Here is a 27,899-nt window from a genome sequence, read left to right as displayed (position 1 = left end):
CTTAATAAGTAAATAAATAAATAGAAATTGGCGATCGAAAAGCCAACAAAGATAAAAGATTGTGTATAAATAGAGGCCAAAGGTAAGCAATTAACTCCACAACAGCAACTGAGAAGCTCTTTCAATTCTCTCAGTTATGGCTTCCTTCACCTATTTTAAGCTATCTTTCATTTTCACAATCTTATTCTTGATACATCATAATGGTCGACCGGTCTCTGCGCAGCTGTCGTCCACATTCTATTCGACTTCATGCTCCAAAGCCCTCTCCACCATTAAGTCTGCTGTTACCTCTGCAGTCTCCAAAGAGAAACGGATGGGTGCCTCTCTTCTACGTCTCCATTTCCATGACTGCTTTGTTAATGCAAGTCCTCCTTCTCTTCTTCTTCTCTTTCTCTCAGCATGTGTGTTCTTTAATTTGTCTTGTCTCTTAAGTGTTGAAAAATTATCTTTTCTAGTTCTCTGTTCGATCTAGTTCCTTAGCCCCTAATTGGGGTAGACCCCATCTAGGCAAAGTGTTTGGACAGAGGTAGGGTGGTCATTGTGCCCCCTGTTAGGGGGACTGAGCCTGTTGTGTCTACCAAACATGGGTTTTACTCATTTTGAAGACCTAGAGAATGACAAATGTCGTCAGATGGTGAAGCACTAGGCTAAACCCATCAACCATGGTTTTAGTGCATGGTATTGGATTGGATATCGGTCACCCTTAAAACTGATACAATATTGATATAGATCAGCTTGTTCAGCTTGTACCAAACAAGTGTAACCTTGGTTTTCGTAAAAAAATAATGGGTTGTTTAACTGTTTTACCCTTGATTCGTATCGCTTTATTGATATAGTATCAAGACAATATCAGGATCAGTGGCTAGATATATTGATAGGAATCGCCAAATATTGGCGATTCAATACCGATGCCTCAAACCATGCCATGGACGAATTATGGTTCTACTTTAAGTTACATTTTCATCATAAAACCCTGTCATCTTTGTTGATTTTTTTTTTGCATGCATATATATGATAGGAGGGTTCTATGCACACCAGGCTTTATGAACCTTGTCTTCTTCACAAGGTTACATGCACTAGGTTCTTTGCTATGTTGCAAACTTGATGGGTGTAGATTACGAGTCCAGAACCGTACCCATGGAGGGTGCCATCTCACATGTTGAGAATCAATCAAATAGAATCTCCATCCTATTTGACACAAGGTTTTGAGGGAGTCAGAGGTATAGAGATTATGTTTGATTGGTTCTCACCATTTTGGGTGGCACCCCATCTAGGTGACTGATCCATACTCTTAAATTACTTTCTACGATACAAGACCTTACCCCTAATTATTCCATCAGTGAAATTTTAATTATGAGACAGAGGCGTGTGAAATGACCACTACATTTAACATAGAAATGTGTGTATGGAACCTCTACGACACGGATCCACATATTGAGAAAAAAAGACAAAATCAGAAACTATTTAATAAACCCCAACCTTTATTTTGGTCAAAAGGTTACATTTTAGGATTTTTTTTTTAACGTAAAGATATTTTAGGTTTCACCATACCCAAACAAAGCATTACTTATGTGTCACCTATTATTTTTACCACGTGGTAAATATGATCGACAGGAAAATTTTGTCTGATTATTTGGGTTCGTTTGTGAGTTAAAATGTGTCGATCCATGATGACAAAAATGTGAATGGCCATGCAAAACAGGGGTGTGATGCGTCTGTACTGTTAGACGATACCGCAAACTTCACAGGAGAGAAGACAGCTGGCCCCAATAATAATTCACTGAGAGGGTTCGACGTGGTGGATACCATCAAATCCCAACTAGAGAGCCTCTGTCCCGGCGTCGTTTCTTGTGCCGACATCCTAGCCGTTGCTGCTCGTGACTCCGTCGTCGCTGTAAGTATAATAACCCAATAATTCTCTTTTTTTTTTTAATTTTGAAAAAAAATCATTACCTAGTCGCATGGCCAGCATGGCTTTTCTACCTAGACACATTACTCTCCTATCCTCATGGAAAATACTATCTTATTTTCATGTAAAGGTAGAAACTCACCCATGTCGATGTTTGTGCATACACTTCCATTGGTCAACGTGCACATATAGGTTCTAGAGACCCAGGCAACAAAATCTTGTCCTTTTGTTTAACAACAGTTTTTTACTCTTTTGGTTTGGAAGTAATGTTGAAAGAATGGTAGATACATATGAAAAAAGAATTTTCTACTACTTGGGGTGCCGGAACATTCTTGTTACTCGGATTGCAGTCAAAGATTTGGAATAAATCACTTTTCCTTTAGGTTCATGAATACCCTCCTAGGTTTTAGTATTTTTCAAAATACCTAATTTTACTGTGTGACAAGTCTTGTCAAATTTCATCTAAAGTGCATGAGTAAGAATTTTTTTTGTTTTTTCCAAATATCCAATGGTTAAAATTGCATTATTATTTCATGTGACAATATAAAGGGTGCCCATTTATGAAAACTCATGGTGGAATATTTTTTATTAAAGTTATTTAACTCACTTCTATGACCTAACCAAACAGACCTTTAGTTTTATTGGGTTTTGTGCCTTGTAAGCTAGACAGATAAGGAGCCCAATGTGCACAAGTTTAAGCTCAAACCAACCCAACCCAACCCTACTAACCTATTCCGATATTAGTTAAAGTCCATGAACCAATTAATTAATGGAGAAAAATTAACTAATGGGCTTTTATGGTTTTGCATGATAATGATGATTTCTTATGGTGATTTAATTTTGGGCATTTTTGCAGTTGGGTGGAACCACATGGACAGTCCCTTTAGGAAGGAGAGATGCAACCACGGCAAGCGCAAGTGCTGCAAACAGCAACATTCCATCCCCGGCCTTGAGTCTTAGTGGTCTCATCTCTGCTTTCTCAAACAAAGGATTTACTACCAAGGAAATGATAGCTCTTTCAGGTACGGTACTTTAATATGCTCAATAAACTAACTAATCCTCTCCTAAGGGCAATTTTGTCATTTCACAAATTTCATGGTACTTAAAAGTTAAAACCATTAAAAAGTCAGTTAATTTTCTTCTTTGTTATCTTAGGGTCTCATACAATAGGGATGGCAAAATGCTCAATATTCCGATCTCGGATCTACAACGAAACCAACATAAACACGGCATTCGCGACATCTTTGAAGTCGAACTGTCCAAGTGCAAGTGGCGATAACAATCTCTCCCCTCTTGACACCACGAGTTCTACCGTCTTTGATACCGCCTATTACACCGATTTGATCAACAGCAAAGGCCTTCTACACTCAGATCAACAGCTCTACAGTGGTGGTAATGGCTCCACTGATTCTCAAGTCAAGGCCTATAGTACCAATTCTGCTACTTTCTTCACTGATTTTGGGAATGCCATGGTGAAGATGGGAAACCTAAGCCCACTAACCGGCACTAGTGGTCAGATTAGGACCAATTGTAGGAAAGTTAATTCAGGCTAAGAGATCAACTTAGTTTTGCTTTGATTTTCACAATTTTCCTTTTACCAATCTTGATGTACGTACTTGATAAGCATATTAAACCAAAATGGTTTGATACTAAGTAATCGAATAAAGATTTGGAATGTTACTCATTTATTCAACCTTGAAGTGGATGTTTTTTTTTTTTTATTTATTTTTTTTAAGGGGAGGGGGGAAGGTACAAGCCGGGAGACTTGAACTCGAGACCTCCTGGTGAGCATGGGCATGAAACGCACCACAGCTCACCAACTACACTAGATGGTACCTTGAAGTGGATGCATTAACCACCACCACGTACGCACAATTTTGATTAACAAAGATGATTTGGTTTTTTGTATCATTCATGCATGGCACCAAAAGATTTCAAGTAAATTCTCATTATTTCATTTTCATGAGAGTTTAGACTAGATAGGGAGACCAAGTCTCATTTCTCTAGCTTTGATCTTTAACTCTTAGTAGTTCCTTTGATACTTGAAAGGACAGCAAGAAGATATATACATAATGGAAATATTAACCATTTTGGTGGGCTTTTTCCATTCGTAATGACACATTGATCATGTGGTCCACTTACGTTCTTTTTTCTTATGGTACCAAACCCTAGCTCTAGCTCATAGTTCCTTTGAGCTTGTAATTTAACTCCCTCTCTTTCATCATGAAGATGGTCCAAGCAAAATGTTTGGTTTAAGCATAATCAAAAACCCAAATTTCCTTAGAGTTGTTAAATTGGCCCCAGACCATTTAAATTTTTCAGCATGTGGACCTCCCACCCTGATTTTCTTAGAGTTGTTAGAGAGGCTTGGAACGAGCAAGTTTATCCAAATTCCACCCCCCCCCTTTTCACCCTTACTCAGAGGTTTCGGAATATTAAGAAATTTCTGCGGACTTGAATCATCACACCTTTGGAAATATTGACAATGGTATCCTCCATATTTTCGAGATATCAATTCAATTTAGCTCTCTCTGCCGCATGATTTCTCTAACATTTCTCTAGCCCTTGAAAAAAAAGAATCTCACCTCCAAGCTCTCCTCCCTTTTTGCCAACAAAGAAAGCTTGCTCAAGCAAAAATCTAGATCTCTTGGCTGAAACTTGGAGATTCCAACACTAGCTTCTTCCATCGATCCCTTAAGCATTACATTAACTCCAATATCATCGATCTCCTCCCTTAAGAGTAAAAAAATTGTGTTCTCTGCTGAGGAAATCAAACATGAGATTGTCGACCATTTCCAAGATTTTTTGGGCCTGTCTACCTCCAAGTTAGGTATCCCCTTCCTGTTAGAACCCTAGACAAATTCCTCTCCGAGGACCAGCAAAAAAAAAAATTTTAAATCCATCATGAGTGCTTTCCTTTGAAAAGTTTCAAATAATAACAATTTTCTTCACACTATCAGCTGGTCTTCATTCTGCCTTCCAAAAATAAGGGGGGCCTTGGGCTTAGAAGGGTCAAAGAGGTTTGTTTGACAATGTTTATTAAGCTTATTTGGAAGATTGCCAGTGGCTTGAAAGGTAATTCAATTTCTTGGGTGTATATCTGGCATCTTAGGAAAGACTCCATTTGGACCGTTTCTCCTCCCCAAAATTCTTTTTGGACTTGGAAAAAGATTCTGAAACATAGACATTTTGTGTCCCCCTTTAGCTAGTCGATGGGTCCTCCACTCTCTTTTGGCTTATGACAATTGGCATTCGCCTAGTGTCCTCATAATTATTTATGGGGATAGAATAGCCTATGATTCGAGAAGCTTTGGATTGGTTTGCAGCCCTTCCTCCATTCAATTTCTTGGAAGATCTCTCACTATTTCGGGAAGCTAATCCAGTGGTGGATTTCCTTGCTAAATCTGCGGCGAAAAGTGTTGTGTCTTCCCCCTGGATTTCGGATTTCCCTCCTTCGGTATTGATGTGTTTGGTATGCATCCTACGTCGATTTCGCATTCTCAGATGATAAAAATAGTTGTTCTAATTATCTGAGAATGTGAAATCGACCTGAATGCATTCCAATAATGCATATCAAACACATTATAAAAGTATGAGTAAGTTTATCATTTAGTTCTATCCCTATTATTTAGGGTTTTAAAATACCCTACTCTGATCTAATAAGAGGTTCAGGTGGAGTGGATGAAGATTCTCTCTTCACATGGGTGGAGAGAAACTAGTCCTAAAAATATAAATTTAGGATGCGATGGGTAGGCCTAGATTCAGATTTGACTAGTTTCTAGTTTGTTTTCTTTTGGGGCTTCTGGTTTTTTTGCCCTTGGCCTGGTGTTTTTGTATTCGTCTAGGTATGCCTAGACGCTAAATTCTTGTATTTTTTTTACTTTTTATCTTAATCTAAATTTGCTAATCTTTAGCAAAAAAATGATTCTAGAAGCAATAGGCTGGCCTTAGTCTCGTTACTCCCCTTCCCCCCCCCCCCCCCGAGTATGATTAATGCATGAAATTCTCTCCCTGTGATCCCCCGAAGGCCTCATGGTTCTAGTGACATTGTCATTTGGAAGGAATCTGCAAATAGGTCAACTTGAAACCTTATCCGCACTCGAGCCCCCTACACCCCCTGGCATCCTATTGTTTGGTTCAAGGATCACATTCATAGGCATAGATTTATTGTTTGACATGCTCTAACCCAATCCTTGCCCACCCGTACCCTCCTTATCCAAAGAGACATCCCAGTCCCCCCCCTGCTATCTTTGTGGGGATGCCTAATAAAACCTCCTTCATCTTTTCTTTGAGTGTCCCCTTCCCATGTGGATCTAGTCCCATTTAGCACCGGTGATGACCCTCTCTAGGAGCAATGGTTCCTGTGACAGTGAATGAAAGTGGATCCTTAACCACTTCAATGGTAAGTCTTGCATTGACTAAATTGGGAAGCCTGCTTACACTGCTTCAGTGTATCATATATGGAAAGAGCGTAATATCAGACTATAGACAAGAAGCTCTAGAACCCAAGATCAAATTTTAGACTCCATCATTTTTTATGTGTGCTCCAAGTCTCTATTTTTTTTGGCTAAAAATCAGCAATGTGTATATTGATGTAATGTAAAGTACAAGTAGGATACTGAAAATTAAAGAAACATGGCCCAGTTGTTCCTTACAAAGGCTGGGTCCCAACTCAACCTATCATAATAGGCTAGGTAAATCTATAAGAGGGGCCAAGAGCATCCCAAAAAGTTTTCTGTGCAATGAAACTTGGTGAGTCAGTCCACATTGTAGATGTCTTCGTCTTTGCCGCGTGGTTAGCTAACAGATCAGCTGTTGCGTTTCCTTCGCGGTAACAGTGGATAAGTCGCCATTGTATGGTATCTAATAGGTGAAGGCATCCCACCATCTCTGTATGAAGGCCCATAGTATGTTGCGAGCAAGAACTGATGTGACCACTGCATTTGAGTCACTCTCAACCCATAAGTGCATAATGTTTAGGTTTCTCCCTTGAGCTACACCTTCGAAGAAAGCAGCCATCTCCGCCATGAAGTTTGTACCCACACCCTGATATGAGGCAAAACTGCTGATAACAGTACCCCTGCTGTCCCTGATCAGCCCACCAGCTCCTGAGGCACCTGGGTTACCAAGTGATGACCCATCAATATCTAATTTCCGCCATCGTCTTGGTGGCTGATTCCATATCACCTCCATTATCTTCCTTGCTGGTGGTCTTCTGTTGTTGATTTGCTGCTCTAAGTCTCTATCAAGCCTTGCCTATCCTCATTGCGGAATCATCATGCTGCATCATCTTGGGATTTATCTTTAGATTTTTCGCCTGATGCCTAGACCGTCTCTTTAATTTGCGCTTTGTTTTCCTTGTGTTTCGGCTTTTTCTTGTGTTTTCCTTTTTCCTCCCCCCACCCGATTCTTTTCCTCTTCCTTTGGGGGCTGGATGTTCTTGTTGAATATATGTCAATTCACCTAAAAACGTAATAGATGAGTTCAATCAGAGCTATAACGTAGTTCTTCCTCTACTATACATGAACAATATATTTCATATTCTTTGTACCAATACTATTGCCTAAACGTCATTGAACCCACTTTGAAATTTTGTACACGCATTGCTATAAGAAATTATGGTTTTAGCGGCCGAATTTTATCTTCATTGAAGGGCCATAAACCATTTCTATGTCTTTCCCAATGGTTTTTTTTTTATCACCAAAATCTACCACTAAATGTGGCGCTACTATTGTTATATATGTATCACTTTTTATTGTTGCCTGTGTATATATAGCCTTTAACGATGGTATTATGTACCACCAATAAAAATAAGTTTTAGTTGCAATATATTACCGTAACTAAAAGTATTTATTATGCTATTAACTTAGCAAATATATACCCTTAGTGGCGGTTTATTACTGCCTCTAAATCTTATTTAATACAAAATTATTTTCTACGGCGGTTATTTTACCAACACCAGTAGTAATTAGTCTTTAAAAAAAAAAAACAATTCCACCCGGAGTCTTAGGGTATATTTTGCATCATAGTGGCATTGTCTATAAATATGTCCATCTTTCATTGTTATGCATATTGTGTTTATTTTAATTTTGTAGTTTCCTAACCATGGTTTTGTAGCCAAGCTTTTTAAGTATGTGTTCTAACCCTAACTTTGTTTTCTAGCTTATTTATTTTTCTGTATTATATTTGGTTTTGATTTTATTTTATGTTTCAATTTTTTTATTTTATTTTTTATTTTACTAAGCAATAGGAAGACCGGTTTAATTGAATGAACCAAAGTGTCGATTACCTTCCCTAGACCATAACATGGTCCGAATGCTAATTTGTTTGATTGGTCCTCCTTGGAACCGTCATATAGTAAATTTTATTTTTGTGGGTCTTAGACCCTAATGAAGATGGTGACTCCCATATTCCCTCTTCTCCCAAAGAGGTGGAGATGATCTAAGATCAGATACCTCTATTTTCATAGTGGCAACTCCGTTGGGGAATATTAATTTTAGGTTAGACTTTTGTTTGGTGCTTGGTATTATTTGATTGTTGTATAACATATAGTTTTATTCTTTGTTATATTTTATGTATGTATAACATTTGTTGTGCTAACTTTGCATTATGCATTACATCACTATTAACACACCATGAGCTCAGTGCAAAGGCATGCAGTTTACCCATAATGAAACCACAACCCTAGCCTCATACTTAAGGTGTGAAAGAGGTTATGTTGTTGTACCACTTGATCACCATTTGCGAAGGCATGGTGAGAGATATATAAAACCATGCCTCACTAAGAGTGAACATCATGTCCCAAACCAGCCTCATGCATCATATAAGGACATAAAATTGTTATACCTATGGTACCCATAATAACTGTAAATTAAACAAAAACCAACCCAGTATTTCATTGGCCCGGTTCTTTTTTAACCCGAATATTATCTACTACATCTTGGACCAACCCTGGTTGGTCCAACTACGTAGTCCTCAATATCTTGACCAACTCTATAACCATTTCAACTTTGTACCCACGCTTACTAACATTTGTTTGGTATAAAAGTATAAAGCATGTTGTATGTTGTTGCATCATGTACATGCACACTCGTACTCAAAATGCAACATTATGGGGGTACCAGACCATCTAGGGTTAATGAATGAAAGTTGGAATAATGGAGATCTCATTTAATAGGTACCATTCCACTGAGATGGAAAAGGACCAGCCCACCTCCATCTTGGGTTAGGTCTAAGAGTAGATTGACCCACCGTGCTCGGTCCCATGAGCCAATACATTATCCAGATTTGGAATTGGAAGTAAGTAACAACAAGAACTCGGCCATGGAATAGATGCAAGCCCAGATACAAAACCTCACCAATCTAATCGACAGGATACTTCAACACCAGAGTAGGCTAAACCCACCACAAGACCTAGTGGACCATACCAAACGTGTAACCTGCATAGAGGCCAACACAAGAATCTCAATATGGTCCCGATGATGACATCATCATTACTTCCAACCTAAAATCATCGGTTGAGTCTACTGAGACCCAATTTCTAAGTTTACTACAAGTGTTTGTGGGTGAGAACTCTGTTGTTGGTGAAGCCGGGTTTGATCTAGAAAGTGCGATTGAGATCTTCGGAAGGCCGTTTCATCTTTAAAACGACCTCGGAATGCCGAAAAATGGCGGGACTCCATGCCAAAGGCTGGAGTTGTGTTGGGCACGTCGAGATCTTCGAAATGAATACTTTTGAATCATATGTTATGTTTTTGTCCGGCCCTGGTTTTTTGGCAATTTTGGGCCAGGGGTATTTTTGTACTTTCTGGGGTTAGGGCTTCCCTATATAATGTTCTTATCTCTTTGAGATGAGGGTTATGAGGGTTTGTAACATCTCCCAGAGAAAATTAATGAAACATGTCCTACTGCTCGGACGTGGATGTAGCTTCCATCTTGGGGGTGAACCACGTAAATCTCTGTGTTGTGCTTTGTATGCTCTCTCTATTTTCGTTTTTCTTCTGCAAATCGCCATTCTGGGCGTTGTTTTCTTAACAAAATCTAAATTCTTTCTTAACAAAATATCAAGGGTACTCTGATTAGCAAATCAACTTAGATAAGAGCAAAGCTTACTTTGGGTAAGTCTCTCAGTCAAGAATGATTGCTTACCAGAGATTCTTGGTTTCCAAGAAAGCAGTTTCTTAACAAAATCATTGGGATTGAAATATTCAATGGCAAAGGGCAAAAAGATGCAATGCTTCCTCTGATTGATAAATTCATATCCAATTTGTCTGGGTGGAAAGGGAAGCTTCTCTCCTTTGCAAGTAGAGTGGAGCTGGTCTAGTCAATCCTATCCAACATCCCACTGCATAATTTCTCTGTATACGTATGGCCTCATCATTTTATCTCTGTGTTAGGAAAATGGTAAAAATTTCATTAGAGTGGTGATTTTGAATCTTCGAAGGCTATAGCCTCCCTATAAGGGAGGGAGGACTAATGATAAGAAGATTAAAGGACTTGAACTTGCCTCTTATTGCTAAACTATGTTGGGCCATAAATAATGATAACTCTATATTTGCATCCTTTATGATAAATCGATGTTTCTAGATGGTTCCTTTAGAACATCTTATATTCCGTCATTTGTCATGTCTGGTTTGAAGAAAGTTTGGAATTTTTCAACAACAATAGTCTCGGACTACATTGATAATGGCACCTAGGTTTTCCCTACTCTTCGCTCCAATTTTTTGAAAGAAATGTGTTTTCTAGCTTCTCAAATCCGGCTCCCTAATCAAAGTATGGAGGATAGAAGAATCCGAGCAGGCTCTTCCACTGACAATTTCATTGTTAAGTCTGCTTGGATCAGTATCCGATCAAGTTAGACTCATGTGCCTTGGTACAAGCTAATATAGTCCCTGCTTCTTCTACCAAGACAATCATTCTTTGGCTAGCGATGGATGCACAATAAATTTCCTATGGACGAAAATGTTAATAAATGTGGGATTCAATTGGCTTCGAGGTGTTCCCTTTGTGCTTATGCATGTAAAAGTTCCATCCATATTTTTCTTGAATGCGAATTCTCTGTTAAAATTTGGACCAAAATTCTTGGAGTTTTCAATCACTTCTGGCCACATCTCAGCTCTACCTAAGATTTATTTTCTTGGTGGAATCGCAAAGCCTCAGTGACAGCATTGGGTCAGCTTTGGTTACCGCTTTTAATTCTGATTCCATTCCATATCTGATAGGAAAGAAATAATATAATTTTTTATTATCGAAGTAGGTATGGTGCCATTATAGTGAAGTCTTATCTTTAGAGATATTCAAGGCATTTCTTAGATCTGGCCTTGCAAAATATCATCAGTTCAAGATCTCGTTATGTCCAAATCTATAGGAATCAAAATGATCAACAAAGTGACTCAGCCTAACAAGAATTTTTTTGGATCCATCCTCTTTATTCTTGGGCAAAGTTGAATGTGGATGGTTGTTCTCTTGGTAACCTAGACATGCAGGATCTTGTGGCATATTTCGGCTCTCATCTGAGATCCCATTATGTGGGTTTTATCATTACCTTCAAGTAACAAGAAATTTCGTTGTTGAATTCAAGAAAGTTCTTCAAGGTCTATTAATTGCTCAAGAGAAAGGGATTCACCAGCTTTGGATCGAATGTGATTCCAAAGCTGTGGTCGAGAGCATCACTCACCAAAATATCAATTGGAATTTTCTTCAAGATTTTTTTTTTTTTTTTTTGGTAAGGGAATTTTCTTCAAGATTGGCTTCATCTGAAAAGGTTCCTAAACTAAATCTCCAAGAAAATATCCCACTGTTTCAGAAAAGTGAATTCCATAGTTGATAGTCTATAAAGAGGGCTGCACAAACCAAAGTATCTTAAGTATGGGAGGATACCCTTGATTTTATTCTCCTTGATATCAGATGGGAAATGGAATACCGCCCTAGTTTTAGATTTCCTTAATTTCTTTTCTTTCGTTTGGCTTGGATGTCTTCTATGCTGATACTCCAGATATTATTGGACAATTGATCCAATTATATTTTGTATTTATTCTTTCTGGGTAAACCTGGATGTTAACCTCTTCTATTTTCCTTATATTTTTTCAATTCAATTTTGGTGACCTTTAGCAAAACCAAAAATACTGAGACCCAATTGTTAAAAGAAGATATTGAAAAGTTGAAACATGTCTTGAAGAATATAAAAATGGTAGAGGACCAGATCTTTGACTCTGAGTGGCTGTGTTTTTTTTTGTTTCTCCTAAGGCTAAACTACCGAAGATGTTCAAATAGGTGTCCGAAAAGTTTGACGGGTCAAGTGATCCACGTGCCCATTTGAGGCCCTACATTGGCCAATGAGGATAAAATGGTTTAACAACAAACCGATGGGTTAAGCATTTTTAGATGACCCTAATCGGGCTGGCTCTTAGGTGTCTTATGTCCCTAGATTACTCTCAAACCTATACATGGGAAAATATGATGAAAGCCTTAAAAAACCAGTATTTATATAATATAGAAATGGAACTCACTTCGCGAGACCTTGAGACCACCAGACATGAGCCCAAGGAAGGGTTCACCACTTGTCTAATGCGGTTTAGCAAAAAGAACATGCTAATGTGGGACCAGCCAACTAAGAAAGAATACATTAAGATGATCATCAAGAACCTATAGGTACAACAATTTGGATCCTCTACTGCCGAGCTGCCCGACAGGACCATGCTGCCCAAATACGATGCTGCGCGCAATGATCGCCTTATCCTTGCCCAAATGCCTTGCCCGAGTGGGGGTAAGGCGGTCTTTGCACACAGCACCGTGTCTGGGCAGCACGGTCCTGTCGGACAATTCGGCAATAGAAGATCTGAATACGCATAATAACTGTACGCTCAGCCGTTGATCACGTTTCATGACTTGTTGAAACTAAGCCAACAGAGCAAAGATGCCATCTACCTACACAACCTACCACAAAGTAACAAGCAGCCCAGGACAATGGGTACCAATAGTAGAAGGAAATCATGCTATCAAATCATACTATCAGAGAACAATTAGCCGATCTGGATTTACGAATTATTATAAATTTTTCATTGGTAGCATGCAAATAATTAGGGGAAGAATGTCACGCCCCTATTCCAGACAAGAAATATAATATAATATAAAGGGTGACTAGGACGACGCGTGTCATCCTACTAAACTGTCCGGATCACTGACACAGTGTCCCAACGCACAGTCATAACCAATATTAACACAATATAATATTAGAATGCGGAAAAAGGAATATTACATTCCAAAGATCAGTAGTATTGCGGAAGCGTATAAATCAAATAGTTACAAGATATTCAAAGGCTAGATGATAAATATTGTAGTTAGTTACATTTCCAATGACCATCTAATAACTATCAAAAGGGTATAATAGTAAATATTTCAAATAGGCCTAAGCCCCAAAAGTAAATCAAAAAAGGACCAAATCCCAAATGTCCTCACGGCCCGTAGGCACAATCATCGCAAGGACACCCGTCGCCATGTTTCTCAAACACGGCTTCCGACTCCTCCTCACCAATCTCATCGTATCCCGAGGGCTGAACTCCAAGTCCCACGAGATATCATTCACCTACATCACAATCTAAAAAGTGTGCGCACGAGGGGGTTAGCTCCACTGAGCCAGTGAGGGGATGGGGATGCACAAACACGCAAATCACATAGTCCAATGATGCATACACATGTTAAGTCCATTTTTCCACCTAACAAACAACTAAGTCAATGGTATATGCTACTGTGACAACTCGGGAGACACTGTGGGTCACTTAACTTATCGCCACAATGAAACCTCAATTGTCACCTGGGACCTACGCTGATCGAAGCCTCCAAGACCACTCAGTGGCAGACCCTTGATAACCAATACTACCATGACTGGCCTCTCCCACCTCCACGAGAATCCGTGTCGATTACCCAACACCTAAACCCCTGTTGGTAAGGGTCGTAGCATAAGGGTGTGAAATCCTAGCCGCAGATATACTACATGCAAGTCCTATCGTCCCGAGAGGTAATCCGGGCGCATCAACTTTTCATCTGGTTTAGTGCCCGGTTACCAGCACGGCACGACGCATACAGTTCAACATGACATTCAACATAATTACTTCATAAATGTATATAGTATTCGGGGTTCCAGCACCAGTACCCACCGGCACCGAGACCCGTCAAATTAAAACATCTCCAATCAACATTATAACAATCATATATAAAAATATGCAATATGCGCAAGCATGCTTAATAATTATAATGATTACATAATATATAATGTAATAATAATATCAAGCCCAAACAACCAAACCCACTCACAATGTATATGCCAAGCACCAAGATTATAAGTTGTCGCATCGATCAAGTAATAAGCCACAAGATGGATATATTAACCTAAACAAAGAGTAAAATAAGGTTAAACGAGCAAAGGGAAAGGATCCCCAAAAGGTCTCCCATAACCACTTAAGTACAAGGTTTCAGAAACAGAGTGGTTGCAGGAGTGGTTTCATGCCCAAATTCTGCAACCACAGGTAAATCCTAGGAAACCAGGGGCTCAGGACAGTCTCAGTCAAGGGCGGTTACAGGTGTGGTTTCTCAGGAAATGAAACCGCCCATAAATCTGAGCTTTCCAGGAGCCTTCTCAGGGAGGTAATTTCAAGGTGGTTTCTTGTAGGTCTGAAACCACATGTAAATCCTCACACCTGCAGGTCCAAAATCCAAAGGATCCCCCTCCAAGGGTTCCATTTTCAAGTGGTTTAAAGCATAGGAACATCAAGGAAACTCCATCCTAAGCTCATTAGGGTCCTAAGACCTCTCTAGGTCCATTCAATCACAATAGGTTCAAGAGAAGGAACCCAGAAGAACCTAACCTAAGCATAATAGGGTCCAAACCTTAAATCTCTCAAATGGAATGAGACTACTAACATTAGAGCTCATAATGGAGTGAAATAACTCCACCATAGCCTAGGCTTTAAGGGTCCATCGATTTCTTAGGTTCTAAGAGAGCTCTAGGTCAAATCTCTCCCATTACCCAACCCCTTTTAAAACCCAAAATAGAAGAAGGAAGAAGCTTCAATGGCTTATCTACCCCCAAGAGGAGAGAGCTCCACGATTTATGGCTCCAAGAGATGGGGTCTTAACCTTCCACCAAGCTTCTCCACCTTCCTCCTCCTCTTTCTCTCTTCTTTCTCTCCTCCATGATTTAGGTTAGATGGGAAAAGTAATTGAGAATTGAATGCTTTCTGCCCCTTTGGCTTATTTATAGAAAGTGGATCTTGGGTCTCTTAAGCCAAATGGGTCAAGAGCTAAATGGGTTGACCCATTTGTTCTATATGGGTAAGTGAATGGAATAACAAGTGAATGGAATAACCCATCCTTGGGTCAATAGGGCTAAATGGGCCTTTAGTGAAATGGGTCATACAAGTTAAATGGCTTCTTTAGTTAAATGGGCATGCCCACAACTTTAATTAGGGAAAAGCCCACTTTAAGATGGGTTCATATGATATGGGTATAAGTCCCCAATGTACTTCCCAAAGGTAAGTGGGACCCGAACTTAAAATATTCCCTTCTCTCAAGAAATAACTCGAGCGGTTTAAGCCTTGACCCGCACTTCGAGGTCACCAAGAAAAGAATAAATAAAAAAACTTGAGGGCTAGAACTTACTTTTCCCCCTGTCATGGTTTATCATCCATGACCCCGAATAGCTTCGCCACGGCAATGCCAAGCTCATCACTGAACGAATTATCCAACTGAGGCAACGGTCCAAGATGCTCTCTCCTAAACTCCTCGCTTCCCGGACTGGTACTTGGAGGATAGTCAACGAAGTCACCGTCAACAAACTTTCCCCATTGGCGGTTGAAGAATCTTTCCTCCACAGGCAAACCCGTACTGTGGTCAACGATTTTATAACTAGGTTTGATCATCATGGAGAACAGGTCACCAGCATACATGACAGCGGTATCTACACGTCACGAGAAAAAATAATATTTAATTATATCCCGGGGTACGGGTATAACAAAGAAGGTCCCACAGGTAATGAATGGAAAGATAGAGAACATATGTGGGTTGAAGAATTGCTTTCAGCGAGTTTTTTTATCTTCCGAGTCCCGCCAAGCAACAGATTAAGCACTATCTAATCTCCGACCAAAGAAGCAATAATGGCTGAGCCCCTATTTGAGTAAGGCGCGCGAAAGCTGCTGATCTATGACCACCCTGGGTAAGGCTTTTCATGCTCAAAGCAAGAACACTGAGGTTAATATGGTAGCCCCAACTAATAGAATAGAGCACTGCTACGAGGTAGATAAGACAGTGCACAGAACTAAGAATGCCTCTCAGCTTAGTCTTCAAGAAGTTACGCTAAAGTCGAGTCAAAGATGATACCAAACCCATTACCCAGATGGTACAAGCCAAAGCAATACCGCATACACCCCCATTAGCATGGGCAAGAAACAGACAGTTCCTTCAAACTCAGGCACGCCATGGCAGACCTCCTCGATGAAGAAAGTTTGGGGTCCAAACAAAATAGCCACATGTGCAACCAAACCAATCGATATTAAATGCTTGAGGTAAGCTGAGACTTTGATTTTGTTGGACAATTCTCGCTTTAAAAGATATTGGGGTCAAACATTTGATGTGCTCCACTTGTTCTCCATCCTATATTTTCAACTTCAATGAAGCTAAGATTCCATGAAAATACAGTCTTCTACATACATAAAGACAGAGTATAGCCACTGTTGACCTCAGAAATTTGAACAAGGGAAAGCCAGGCAAGCATATATACATATTTGCATGGATTGTGTCATCATTGAATTTGTTGACCTTTTAATGAGAAGATAGGTGTTATCAGAAGAAGAAGAAACAACAAATAAAAGATAGGAGAGAGTTTTTCTAACACCCATCTATCTAAAGTCATTATTACACTCTCCCCTACCCCCTTCCTTCCCTCGCCCAAATTTTCCTCCTTTCACCTTGGCTTTAAGAAAGCTATCACCTAAAACATATGCAATCAACAACCCCGAATTGACCCAAAAGGGTGGTATGAAAAAATGAAAGAAGAAAAATACAACAATCAAGGGTCAATAAAACGAGAAATTCAACTGTTATAGAGATCAGGATCCTCTCCAATGAGGGCATTGCCCAATGAGCATCCAACGGTTGAGCTGACTGGGCACATTGACTAGGAATGCACCGGGATGTGTGCCAGCCGGCCAGCCCAGGCATTGGACGCCTCATTGGGCACTCATTGGGCCTTCTCCTCATTGGAGAGGATCTAGATCCCTTACTCCTTCCCTACTAGTTTCCAGTTGCCAGAGGATGCAAACAAGAGTTCACTTTGCTAATTTCAGAAATCCAGCTCTAGGGTAGAGTCTGCACACATTGTCTTTCATGAATTTCTCCATATATTTCTCTCCAACTCCTTTGACCCTCTTATAACACCAGATCAGATTATTCTCTACACATTGATTGTCGAACTGTATCTCTCATTTCTTCTTGCGAGGATGGATGGATAGGAGATGGATGGATAGATAGAGGGGGTCCAGGCAATAAAAGGAGAGGAGATATGGCTGGTTAAAATTTTTTTGTTTCTCAGGTTAACATTTTATTTGGCTCCAATTAGGGTAAAACTGCAATTATCTGAAATGCAGTTCTGTAACATAAAATACAAACTGGCAGGAGTACCATGTCCTTTTTCTCACTCTTGAAACTAAAAACTTTTAAGAACAGGGTAAGAGATGGTCAAGCAAATCACTATGCCAAGTGGCAGCAGTACCACGTCCTTCCTCTCCTACTACATATTTATAACTTTTTAAAAGGCTATCCCTGAGACAGTCAAGATGCCAAGTGATGGGATCCTATTGGATAGGAGTATCATAAACCCAATTCTATAAATTCAAATTAATCATCATTTAAATTAATTAAATTGGGTTTAATGGACAAATATCAACATAAAAAAAGAAAAAGCATTTTAGATGGGTGGTTAGATATTTCCCCATAAAAAATAATACTTATAAGTTGTTGGTTGGATTAAACATATTTAAGGAAAATCAAATCTCAGCAGTAACCAGCTTTCCTTCAAAATAGCAGAATTCTGTTCAACTGCAAGGGCAGAGGTCAAATTATATTACTGTTTCCACTAGGTAACCAAGGAAATTGAGACAGAAATTAATTTTCAAAAAAAAAAAATCCTCGGAGCCAATAGCACTTCCCACATTCAGTCACAAAATGGAAAATCCAAATGTCAAGGAAGAAAACATATACAAAGAAAACACTCCAACAGATCATAAGAGAAGATCTACTCTTCCATAAATGGCAGATGATCCAAGGGAATTTTATGATGCTAAGGTTTCCAACAAAAACTTTGTGCAAAAAACAGTAGATCTGATCATTGAGGGACTGGAGGGGGGGGGGGGGTTATCTCTTTCTTGGATTTGAAGATGCAGAATTGCAAATATCCATACAGTTATCATTCCTACTTCAAGACCAGAGAGAATTACATCTGTAGAGGAACCCAAGTGCTTGAAAAGATGGAAGGGAAAATACATGCAAGAAGCAGATCTATAAAGTTGAATGGGAAGAAAAAGTTCATTGGATGCAGCAACTACAGCCTTGGCATGGTCAGTAACATGAAGATATGTGACTTAGGAGTGAATGACATAAGTTTGGTTGCATTAATATAGAAAAACATTTAGCACTAAGCAATAGACCGTTCAATTATTCCCACTAAAATAAACAACAAACAAACTAGGAACTTCAGAAAGAGGAGTCCTTAATGCTCTATTAAATAGTGAAGAAATTAAGCGCTAATGCCATACTAATAATTAAATGATGAAGAATAAGAAATCAAGCACTTCATGCTTCTTATGCTCAACAGTGACAACTTATACATTTTTAATTAACAGAATCAGAACACAGCAGATAGTAAAACTTTATTGAAATGTGAAGAGTTGATGTAAATTACTATGACCATGTGAAGGAGAGGAGGTATCATTCTACTCTGCAACATTGATCCTCTCAGCAATTCTATTATCGTATGGGTTAAAAGGGTGCAATTCAGCCTGACCTGAGGACCAGTAGTATCAAATAGAGCACTAAAAACATAGAGCTAGTGGATTTTTTGTGGATACTTGTGTGTGGTAATTCTCCATAATTACATCACCCTCGGATGAATCATAGAGCACTCTGGAGAATAAACATGATCTACTTGACCAAATATACTCTTAATTTATTCATCAAGACTTGCTGTGTCTAAAATAGATGGAGATATCAGGTCAAAAACCCTTATTGACAACATACTGGAATAACTACTATCTAACAAACAGTAGTATAACCTTTGGAGATCAGCAAGAATTTATTCTTGAACCATTATGCAAATTTTGGTGCACGATTTCAAATATCCAAAAAAAAAAAAAAAAAAAAAAACCTCTTTATAATCAATGGTGCTGTATCTACTGTTCAGGTGCTCCTTTGGTTATTGTTTATCAGTCTTCTATCTTACATTCCTAACAGCCTAATAGTCCTGACAATCATATATTGGATATTTGATTAAACGTCGTCACCCATACCCTCCTTTCCGAATTCTACCAAGATCAAAACATAGAATCCTAATTTTTGACTACCTAAGTAAGGGTATTCAAATCTTTAATTCTTGAAACCTTAAAAGCCTTGCTGCTAACAAAGATATCTGACAATCAGCCCTTAGCCCATACCTGATAAGCCTACATATCCAAACCCTAACCTTCAGATGAGGCACCTTAGACTGAACTATGTATCCCATCAGAAAGCTGGGCAAGAAAGCCATTCCCCTCATACCAACCAAGCAGCAGTGATCATAGCTTCATTGAACTGATTCCATGGTTCGGATTGTTATCCACTCCATAATCATAAGGTGAAAAGGATATGGATTCTTAATAGCAATGGGAAATACACATCTTAAGTCTTTAATTTCAGTAACTGTACAAATTTTCTTATGCTGAGGATGATCAGATAGATCTTGAAAGTCCTTTCCTTACAAGTGCTTTGGAAATCCTCAGCTCAAATGTGGTATAGGGCGTTAGGATGAGAAATCACTCAGAAAGAGGTTACTTAGCTGCAATGAATGAGAAGAGAAAAATACGGTGACACCTCCATCCTCAGGTTTGTTTCATATACAAGGAGAATTAAGGAAGTTGTGTTGTCATCGACCACTCATTCCTTATTGTCCATCTATTAAACAGGTCTGGCAGTATTTCTGAACTACATTTTGGATGGATTGGGTGTTGTCTGATGATGCGGGGGAGTTTCTTTGTTTGTGTAATGTGGCTTGGATTGCTCACTCAGGTCCACTTGGGGAGGAAACCCCCCTCAGACCAAATTCTTATCATTAATTGGAATAGATTTAATGCTTTAAATCCAATGCATTACTTTGATGGTAAGTTGGTGACATCTCAGAGGAGCAATGGAGCATTGTGCATCACATCAGATTCATTCTGCACCTTGCATCTAAGTTGAATGCTCGCCCCACTGGAACCCGAGGGCTATTAATGATGACTTGGGAATTATTCATCCTACACTGTGTTCTGGGAATAGTTTAATGCTCTGAGATGTCAGCATTCCTAAAATTGGGGTTGTTTTTTGCATTATTAGCTGTGGGCTATGTTTCTTGCCTCATTTTGGAGTGTTGCATTTCATTTTTTTCTCCATCAATTAGCCATTACTTATCATCAAATTAAGAAAAATAAAGATGGGATTGAAACTGATAATAAGGTTTAAAATAAAAATAAAAATAAAAAAGCAGTCATAAAATTGCCAATTACCAGCACTTGATATTTTGTTCAGCTTCTACTGAGAACTAGCATAGTACCTCTCTTAGAATGGTTGAAGAAAAATAAATTACAACACCAGTCAACTGAAAAAAGTGAGATTATTACCAATGGAACAACAATGCAAATGCAAAGTGCCATTGAAGCACGGATCTTCCAGTTGAGGCCATGCAAAATTGAATGGTGGGATATAGCTGAGGACCACTCCCACATATGCCCACATTAGGAAATGGAATAAAAGTAAGAGATCACCCTGCTTATATGAAACTACCACTTTAAATACATATTTCAACAGGAACTCCACACATTTCTTAAAGGAATGTTTGAGAACTCACTGAAGGAGTTTATGATTGATAAATGTTCTGAATTGCAGCATTGATGCTTTTACAATCGTAATCCATGGTCTTCATCCAGTTCTCAAAATCTCCAATTTCCTGCTTCCGAAGGATACAACTTTAGATTATGACATGGTTGGAAACCAAACTTTGCCAAAGATCATAAACTAAAACAAGGTAGATGAAGGTTTGTCATCAGCAAATTTAAGCACAGAGCATCATACTTTGGGTCCATTACCACAATTTCAGCAAATCATCTCCTCAGTTTCATTTAATAAAAAACTTACTGTTAAGATTATCGTGTTTAGTTATTTGGGGTTATTTCTGTCTTTTATGGTTCTTTCTAGTTAGTTCTATTTAGTGTTATGTCTCAAGGGTATTTTGGGTGTTTCATATTGTAATTCACTTGAGGCTGATTATAAATAAAACCTGCCTCTCACGATTTAGTAATTAACTAAATCGTGAGAAGTCTATTCTCTCTCTTTCGGTTTTTACTTCTTCTCTTCTCAGATCTTCTTCTTTCTTTTTGCTTTCTTCTTCTAGTTCTCTTGCTACAAGTTAGGTTTTATCTTCAGTTTTGTTACACGGTATCAGAGCATTGAATTCTGATCCTCGAGATTCTCCTTGCTGCTACTGCTTTGAAGGTTTTTCATACTTTTATTTCTATCGTGGTCTACAGCAACCATATGCTGTTTATATTGATCTGAACTCTAGTCATATATTAATGAAGGACTGGAGTTCCCTGCTATGCTGCAACTGATTGTGTATGTTCCTGCTGCTGTTCAAAGCACTTGAAGATTGGTTCCTTGCTTGTCTAAAACCCTGACAATCGATATTCCAAAACCCTGTGGAAATCGATTTGTTTTTCTTCTGGGATCTGTTCTTCATTCTTGCTGCTGGAGTTACAGTAATTATACATCATTATTGGTGGTTATCTTCATCAAAGATTATACTTCTGTATTGGGCTGTTCTGCCCTATTCTTCAAGGCTATCGGTTTTACCCTGATCAGGGTTTTCTTTTGGGCTGTTATCGACATTGGTATTTAAATCTATTATTTTCCCTCATGGCTGATTCCAAGTCTTCTACCAAGAACTTTAATATTCAGATTACCAGTGTGGAGCTGAATGGTGCTTCTAATTATCTTCTTTGGTCTCAAGCCTTTGAAGTCTATATCACTGCTCGCCGGAAGATGAAATACCTTACCATGGCACCTCTGGAATCTACTAATGACAAATATGATGATTGGAAGGCTGAGAATGCAACCCTTCTTTGCTGGCTTTGGAATAGCATGGAACCCTCCATTGCTTCTAATGTCATGTTTCATAAAACTGCCAAGGTTGTTTGGGAAGAACTCAAGGAAAGCTACTCTCAAGATACAAATCTGTCCCGCATTTATGACCTCTATGAGAAATTCTTCTCCTTTATACAAGATGGAAAATCCCTTGGTGAGTATTACAGTTCATTGAAGGGGATGTGGGAAGAACTTAATGTATACCAGCCTATCTCTACTGATGCTGCTGTAATTAATTCCCAACGATCTGAATTTTTGGTTGCCAAATTTCTTTCTGGGTTAGACTCTGATCTTCAATCCATCAAAAGTCAATTGTTGACTGGAGAGAAGATCCCCTCTATGAATGAAGCATATTGTCGGCTCCAGAGAATTGTATCCCCTTCCGTGGTGAAATCTGATTCAGCTTCTCCCAACAAAGATAATTCTGCCCTTTTCACTTCTACTGGAGGGCGTGGCCATGGTGGTGGTGGTACCTCTTCTCGCGGTCGTGGTTCTACTTTTGGGCGTAGTCGTGGAGCTGGTTATGGAGGTTGTGGGACTATGTCTAACACTGCTGGTTCTGATTCTGTTGATGCTGTTTCTAGATGGTGCACTCATTGTAATCGGTCTAATCATACTATTGATAAGTGTTAGCTCAAACATGGCAAACCACAGTGGGCTCGTGAGCAATTTGCAAATTCTGCCGTATCTGATGGAGGGGCTGATTCTGTGCACTCTTCCGACACTGCCCCGGGATCCTCTACTGATGGTGGTTACTCTTCTAATGATTTAGTCTCTCAACTCTTACGACGAGTCCAGCAACTTGAGACTTCATCTTCTACATCTACAGCTGTTCTTGCCCACTCAGGTACTACTGCTTGTTTCGTGTCCTCATCCTCTCCATGGGTCATTGACTCCGGAGCATCTTCTCACATGACCGGTAAGCCTAATTTGTTTTCATCTTACACACAGCCTTCTATGTCCTCTCGGATTTCTATTGCAGATAGATCCTCCATACCAGTCACTGGTCATGGGAAAGTTTCCTTGTCGTCTGACATATCTTTAACTAATGTTCTTCATGTTCCCAAGCTTCCTCTTAATCTTTTGTCTGTTAGTCAACTAACAAAAACTTTGAATTGTTCTATAACCTTTCACCCTTCTTATTGTGTCTTTTAGGATCTTGCAACAAAGACGAAGATTGGTGGCGGGTATGAGAAGGGAGGTCTCTATTACTTTGATTTAGGACCTACATCTACTGCAGCGGTTGCTACTTCTCCTGGTGTATCTCCTTTACATTGGCACTATCGGCTAGGACATCCTTCTCTCTCTAAGTTGTAGCATCTTGTTCCCAGTTGCAAGTCTGTCTCCCATATCGAGTGTGAAGCTTGTGAGCTTGGCAAGCATCATCGTACTGTTTTTCCTTTGAGTCCAGAGTCTAGGAGTACTTCTTTATTTCAATTGGTTCATTCGGATATTTGGGGTCCTTGTAGGGTCAAAAGTCGGTTAGGGTTTTCTTATTTTGTTAGTTTTATTGATGATCATTCTCAGATGACATGGCTGTACCTCTTGAAGGATCGATCTGAATTTGTATCTGTCTTCAAACAGTTTTATAATGAAATTAGAGTTTAGTTTGGTGTTTCTTTAAAAACTTTGCGTACTGACAATGCCCTTAAATTAATTCAACGTGAGGTCTCTCAGTTTTGTTCTGACAATGGCATTCTTCACCAAACTTCTTGCTCTTATACACCCCAACAAAATGGTGTGGCAGAGCGCAAGAATCGCCATTTGTTAGATGTCGCTCGCTCTTTGATGTTTCATATGCATGTTCCCAAACTCTATTGGGCAGATGCGGTGTTGACAGCTTATTTTCTAATTAATCGTATGCCTTCATCTATTCTAAACAATCAAATTCCTTTCAAAATAGTGTTTCTTGATTGGGCTGTTTTCTCTCTTCCTCGTGTTTTTGGGTGTCAGTGTTTTGTTCATGTGCTTCGCCCCGAGCTTGATAAGTTATCTCCTCGGGCTGTTAAGTGTTTGTTTCTTGGATATTCTCGTACCCAGAAGGGGTATCGCTGTTTTGACCCCATTACTCGCCAACAGTTTATGTCTGCTGACGTTACCTTTTTCGAGAGTTCCCCTTATTTTGCTGGTCCCTCTATTGATGTTAATCTTGATGAAGTTGGTCGGGTTGCTGCCCCTACTCCTCTTCCTCCTCTTCCTCTACCAATAGCTGCCCCACCTGTACAGGTTTATGTGCGTCGTCACTAACAGCAGCCGCTACTCCCACTTCAACCTATTGCGGCCCCACCTTTACCGCCACCAACTGATTCTTTGCCTGCAGATCATCCTGTTGATGTTGATGATCTCCCTATTGCTCAGAGAAAAGGTACTCGTACTTGCACTACCCGTCCTCTTTATCCTCTAGCAAATTATGTGTCTGTTTCTCATCTTCCCTCTCATTATCGTGCTTTTGCTACGGCATTACATTCTACTTTTATTCCCACTTCTTATACCCTTGCTATGTCTCACCCTGAGTGGAAAAATGTTATGGATGTGGAGATGGAGGCTCTCATTTCTCGTAAGACTTGGTCTTTGGTTGATCTCCCACCTGGTAAGGATCTTGTTAAGTGTCGTTGGGTGTACACGGTGAAGTACAATCCCGAGGTACTGTGGAGCGGCATAAGGCCCGTTTGGTTACCAAGGGGTTTACCCAGACCGATGGGGTCGATTACTTTGAGACTTTCTCCCCTGTTGCGCAGCTGAACTCCGTTCATATTTTGCTTTCTTTGGCTGCTAACCTTGACTGGCCCCTTTTTCAGATGGATGTGAAGAATGCCTTCTTATATGGTGACCTACAAGAGGAGGTGTATATGGAGCAACCTCCTGGGTATGTTGCTCAGGGGGAGGATAGTATCTGAGTTTGTCGCCTTCATAAGGCAATTTATGGGCTGAAACAGTCTCCTCGTGCCTGGTTTGATAAATTTAGCAGTGTTGTTGCTAGTTGTGGATTTTCTCAGTGCTACTCTGATCACTCTATCTTTGTTAGACGACAGGGGTCTAATGTGGTCATCTTAACAGTATATGTTGATGATATTATTATCACTGGTAATGATGCTTCTGGGATTGCACAAGTGAAGACATATCTACTTGACAATTTTCAGATTAAGGATTTGGGTAACCTCAGGTATTTTCTTGGCATTGAAGTTGTTCGCAGTTCTCGCGGTCTAAGCTTGTCCCAAAGGAAGTATGTTCTTGATTTACTTGATGAGACAGGTATGACGGGTTGTAAACCTATTGATACTCCTATGGATCCTCATGTCAAGTTTGGTGCTTCTGATGACACAGCCTTTAGTGATCCACACCAGTATCGATGCCTGGTCGGTAGACTTATCTATCTTACAGTTACTCATCCTGATATCTCTTTTGCTGTGGGTGTTATCAGTCAGTTCATGCAGACACCTAAGCAAGTTCATTGGGAGGCTGCGTGTCGTATTTTACGTTACCTTAAGGGTGCTCCTGGCAAGGGGCTTATCTATCGCCGTCATGGACACCCTAGCATTTGTTGGATTTTCTTATGCCGATTGGGCTGGTTCTGATGGTGATCGTAGATCTACTACTGGTTATTGTACCTTCTTTGGTGGTAACTTAGTTACTTGGAAGAGCAAGAAACAGACTACTGTTGCTCGTTCCAGTGCAGAGGCTGAGTACAGAGCTATGGCTAACACAGCTGCTGAATTGATGTGGGTTCGTTCCTTTACTCATGAGCTTAGTTATTTCAGTGATCAGCCCATGGAGATGTACTGTGTTAACAAGGCTGCTATCTATATTGCCAACAACCCAGTGTTTCATGAACGAACCAAGCACATTGAAGTTGACTGTCATTTTGTTCGCGATGCTGTTCTAAAGAAGTTGATTACTACTCCTTTTGTTCGATCCCAGTTTCAACTTGGAGATATGTTCACCAAAGCTTTGTTTCGACCACAGTTTGCAAGTGGCTGTTCCAAGCTGGATCTTGGTGATGTCTACGCTCCAGCTTGAGGGGGAGTGTTAAGATTATCGTGTTTAATTATTTGGGGTAATTTCTGTCTTTTATGGTTCTTTCTAGTTAGTTCTATTTAGTGTTATGCCTCTAGGGTATTTTGGGTGTTTCTTATTGTAATTCACTTAAGGTTGATTATAAATAAAACCTGCCTCTCACGATTTAGTAATTAACTAAATCGTGAGAAGTCTATTCTCTCTCTCTCGGTTTTTACTTCTTCTCTTCTCAGATCTTCTTCTCTCTTTTTGCTTTCTTCTTCTAGTTCTCTTGCTACAGGTTAGGTTTTATCTTCAGTTTTGTTACACTTACAAACCATAACTTATTGGTTTTTGTTTGGCACAGTTATTCCTGACAACAAAGACTCTAATACTAAATTGATGCAGGACCTATCAGAAACAGTGTTCAACGACAATACCTACTTGAGCTTAGAGTTTCTCAATTGAGAATGGGTTTCTGAAAATTGAGAGCTACTATTTTGGATTACACAAGAATGAGGTTTGTACATTTTAAATAAAGAAACTTAATAGATGTAAGTAGCTTAGAGGGAAGACCTCAGTTCAATGGTAAGGTTGCTCCATTACTACCTAGAGGTCACGGGTTCGTGTCAGAAAACAGCCTCTCTGTAAAGGGTTGATGCAGCACTGGTCCATCGGTTGGGCTCCAAAGCAGGCCCATATTTTGGGGCTATTTAAGTCCATCATGCCAGCATGTTTAAGTCCACATTCTGCCCTATAACAGGATATCAACCAGCAACTTAAAGAGATGATTACCAGATCTCGAGTGGGCCCATGGTCAATGCATGGAGAAGATTGTGAGGATTCTGACATCTTGCATGGTGATCTATTTTGGGAAAGTTTTTGTTCCTTGCGTGGCGGGTTTGTTAGGTAAAGTTAGTTCCCTACTTAATTAGATTTGATTCTAGGACTCTTTAGTTTGTTAGCTAATTAGATTGGGTTTGTATTGACTTTGTAATTAGTTTCTAAATAGGACAAAGTGACTTTCTTTCCACGCAAGAAAGAAGCCCAATTGATGTAACCGATTAACATTATGACAGCTTGCGTGCTGATCTATTTTGGGATAGTTTTTGTTCCTTGTGTGGCGGGTTCGTTAGGCAAAGTTATTTTCCAATTTAATTAGATTTTGCTTTATGTAATGGGTAGTTTCTAATCCTAGGGACTCTTTCGTTTGTTAGCTGATTAGATTGGGTTTGAATTGATTTTGTAATTAGTTTCTAAATAGGACAAATGGGCTATCTTTCCACGCAAGAAAGAAGCCCAATTGATGTAATCAATTGACATTATAAATAAAGCAAAGGCTGCATTCAGCCTAGAATGGGTTTTGAGTAAAAAAACAGAGTTTGGGTTTGCAAACATGAGTGTAGTGAGAAATAGTTGATTGGGAGAAGTTCCTGAGCGGTGAGAGGCCTATGAGTAAGTGAGATGCCTAGGAGAGACTGAAAGACTCGATCCACCCCTATCCTATCCCTTTTCTATCTTCTTCTCCCTTTCTCCAATCGATACCCTGTTTCTAATTTCCTGTTCTGAGAATTCCTGC

At 39.5% G+C, this 27,899-nt stretch overlaps 2 protein-coding genes across 3 annotated transcripts in view; one reads left to right on the top strand and one right to left on the bottom strand.

Annotated features, from left to right (window-relative positions):
- Positions 1-190: 190 nt before the first annotated feature.
- On the top strand, positions 191-26,226 carry LOC122655534 (cationic peroxidase 1-like). Its single transcript, XM_043849726.1, has 7 exons — positions 191-361; positions 1,703-1,894; positions 2,766-2,931; positions 3,065-3,501; positions 7,924-7,937; positions 14,909-14,914; positions 26,213-26,226. Exons 1-4 carry the CDS (start codon positions 314-316, stop codon positions 3,460-3,462), a joined length of 804 nt encoding a protein of 267 aa, XP_043705661.1. The 5' UTR covers positions 191-313; the 3' UTR covers positions 3,463-3,501; positions 7,924-7,937; positions 14,909-14,914; positions 26,213-26,226.
- Positions 3,458-27,899, bottom strand: part of LOC122655535 (biogenesis of lysosome-related organelles complex 1 subunit 1) — a 39,475-nt gene continuing 15,033 nt past the window's right edge. The window contains exons 3-4 of one of the 2 annotated variants that reach the window (XR_006331977.1): positions 20,969-21,134; positions 3,458-3,470 (exon numbers count right to left, since the gene is read on the bottom strand). Coding sequence is in view for 1 of the 2 variants with exons in the window: in XM_043849727.1 (XP_043705662.1) it covers positions 21,045-21,134 (90 nt within the window). In the remaining variant the exon portion in view is untranslated. Of the gene's footprint in view, positions 3,471-20,784; positions 21,135-27,899 lie in introns of those variants that run through there. The other variant, XM_043849727.1, reaches the window with a different exon arrangement.

The sequence above is a fragment of the Telopea speciosissima genome, chromosome 3 (assembly GCF_018873765.1).
Source record: "Telopea speciosissima isolate NSW1024214 ecotype Mountain lineage chromosome 3, Tspe_v1, whole genome shotgun sequence".
NCBI classification, from domain to species: Eukaryota; Viridiplantae; Streptophyta; class Magnoliopsida; order Proteales; family Proteaceae; genus Telopea; species Telopea speciosissima.
This window is presented reverse-complemented; position numbering and strand designations above follow the sequence as displayed.

Bases quoted from the DNA above. Each gene is read 5' to 3' on its own strand.
- LOC122655534 (XM_043849726.1), top strand. From the start codon at position 314: ATGGGTGCCTCTCTTCTACGTCTCCATTTCCATGACTGCTTTGTTAAT. The intron at 362-1,702 runs GCAAGTCCTCCT...CATGCAAAACAG, and splicing joins TCCATGACTGCTTTGTTAAT to GGGTGTGATGCGTCTGTACT. The intron at 2,932-3,064 runs GTACGGTACTTT...TTGTTATCTTAG, and splicing joins GGAAATGATAGCTCTTTCAG to GGTCTCATACAATAGGGATG.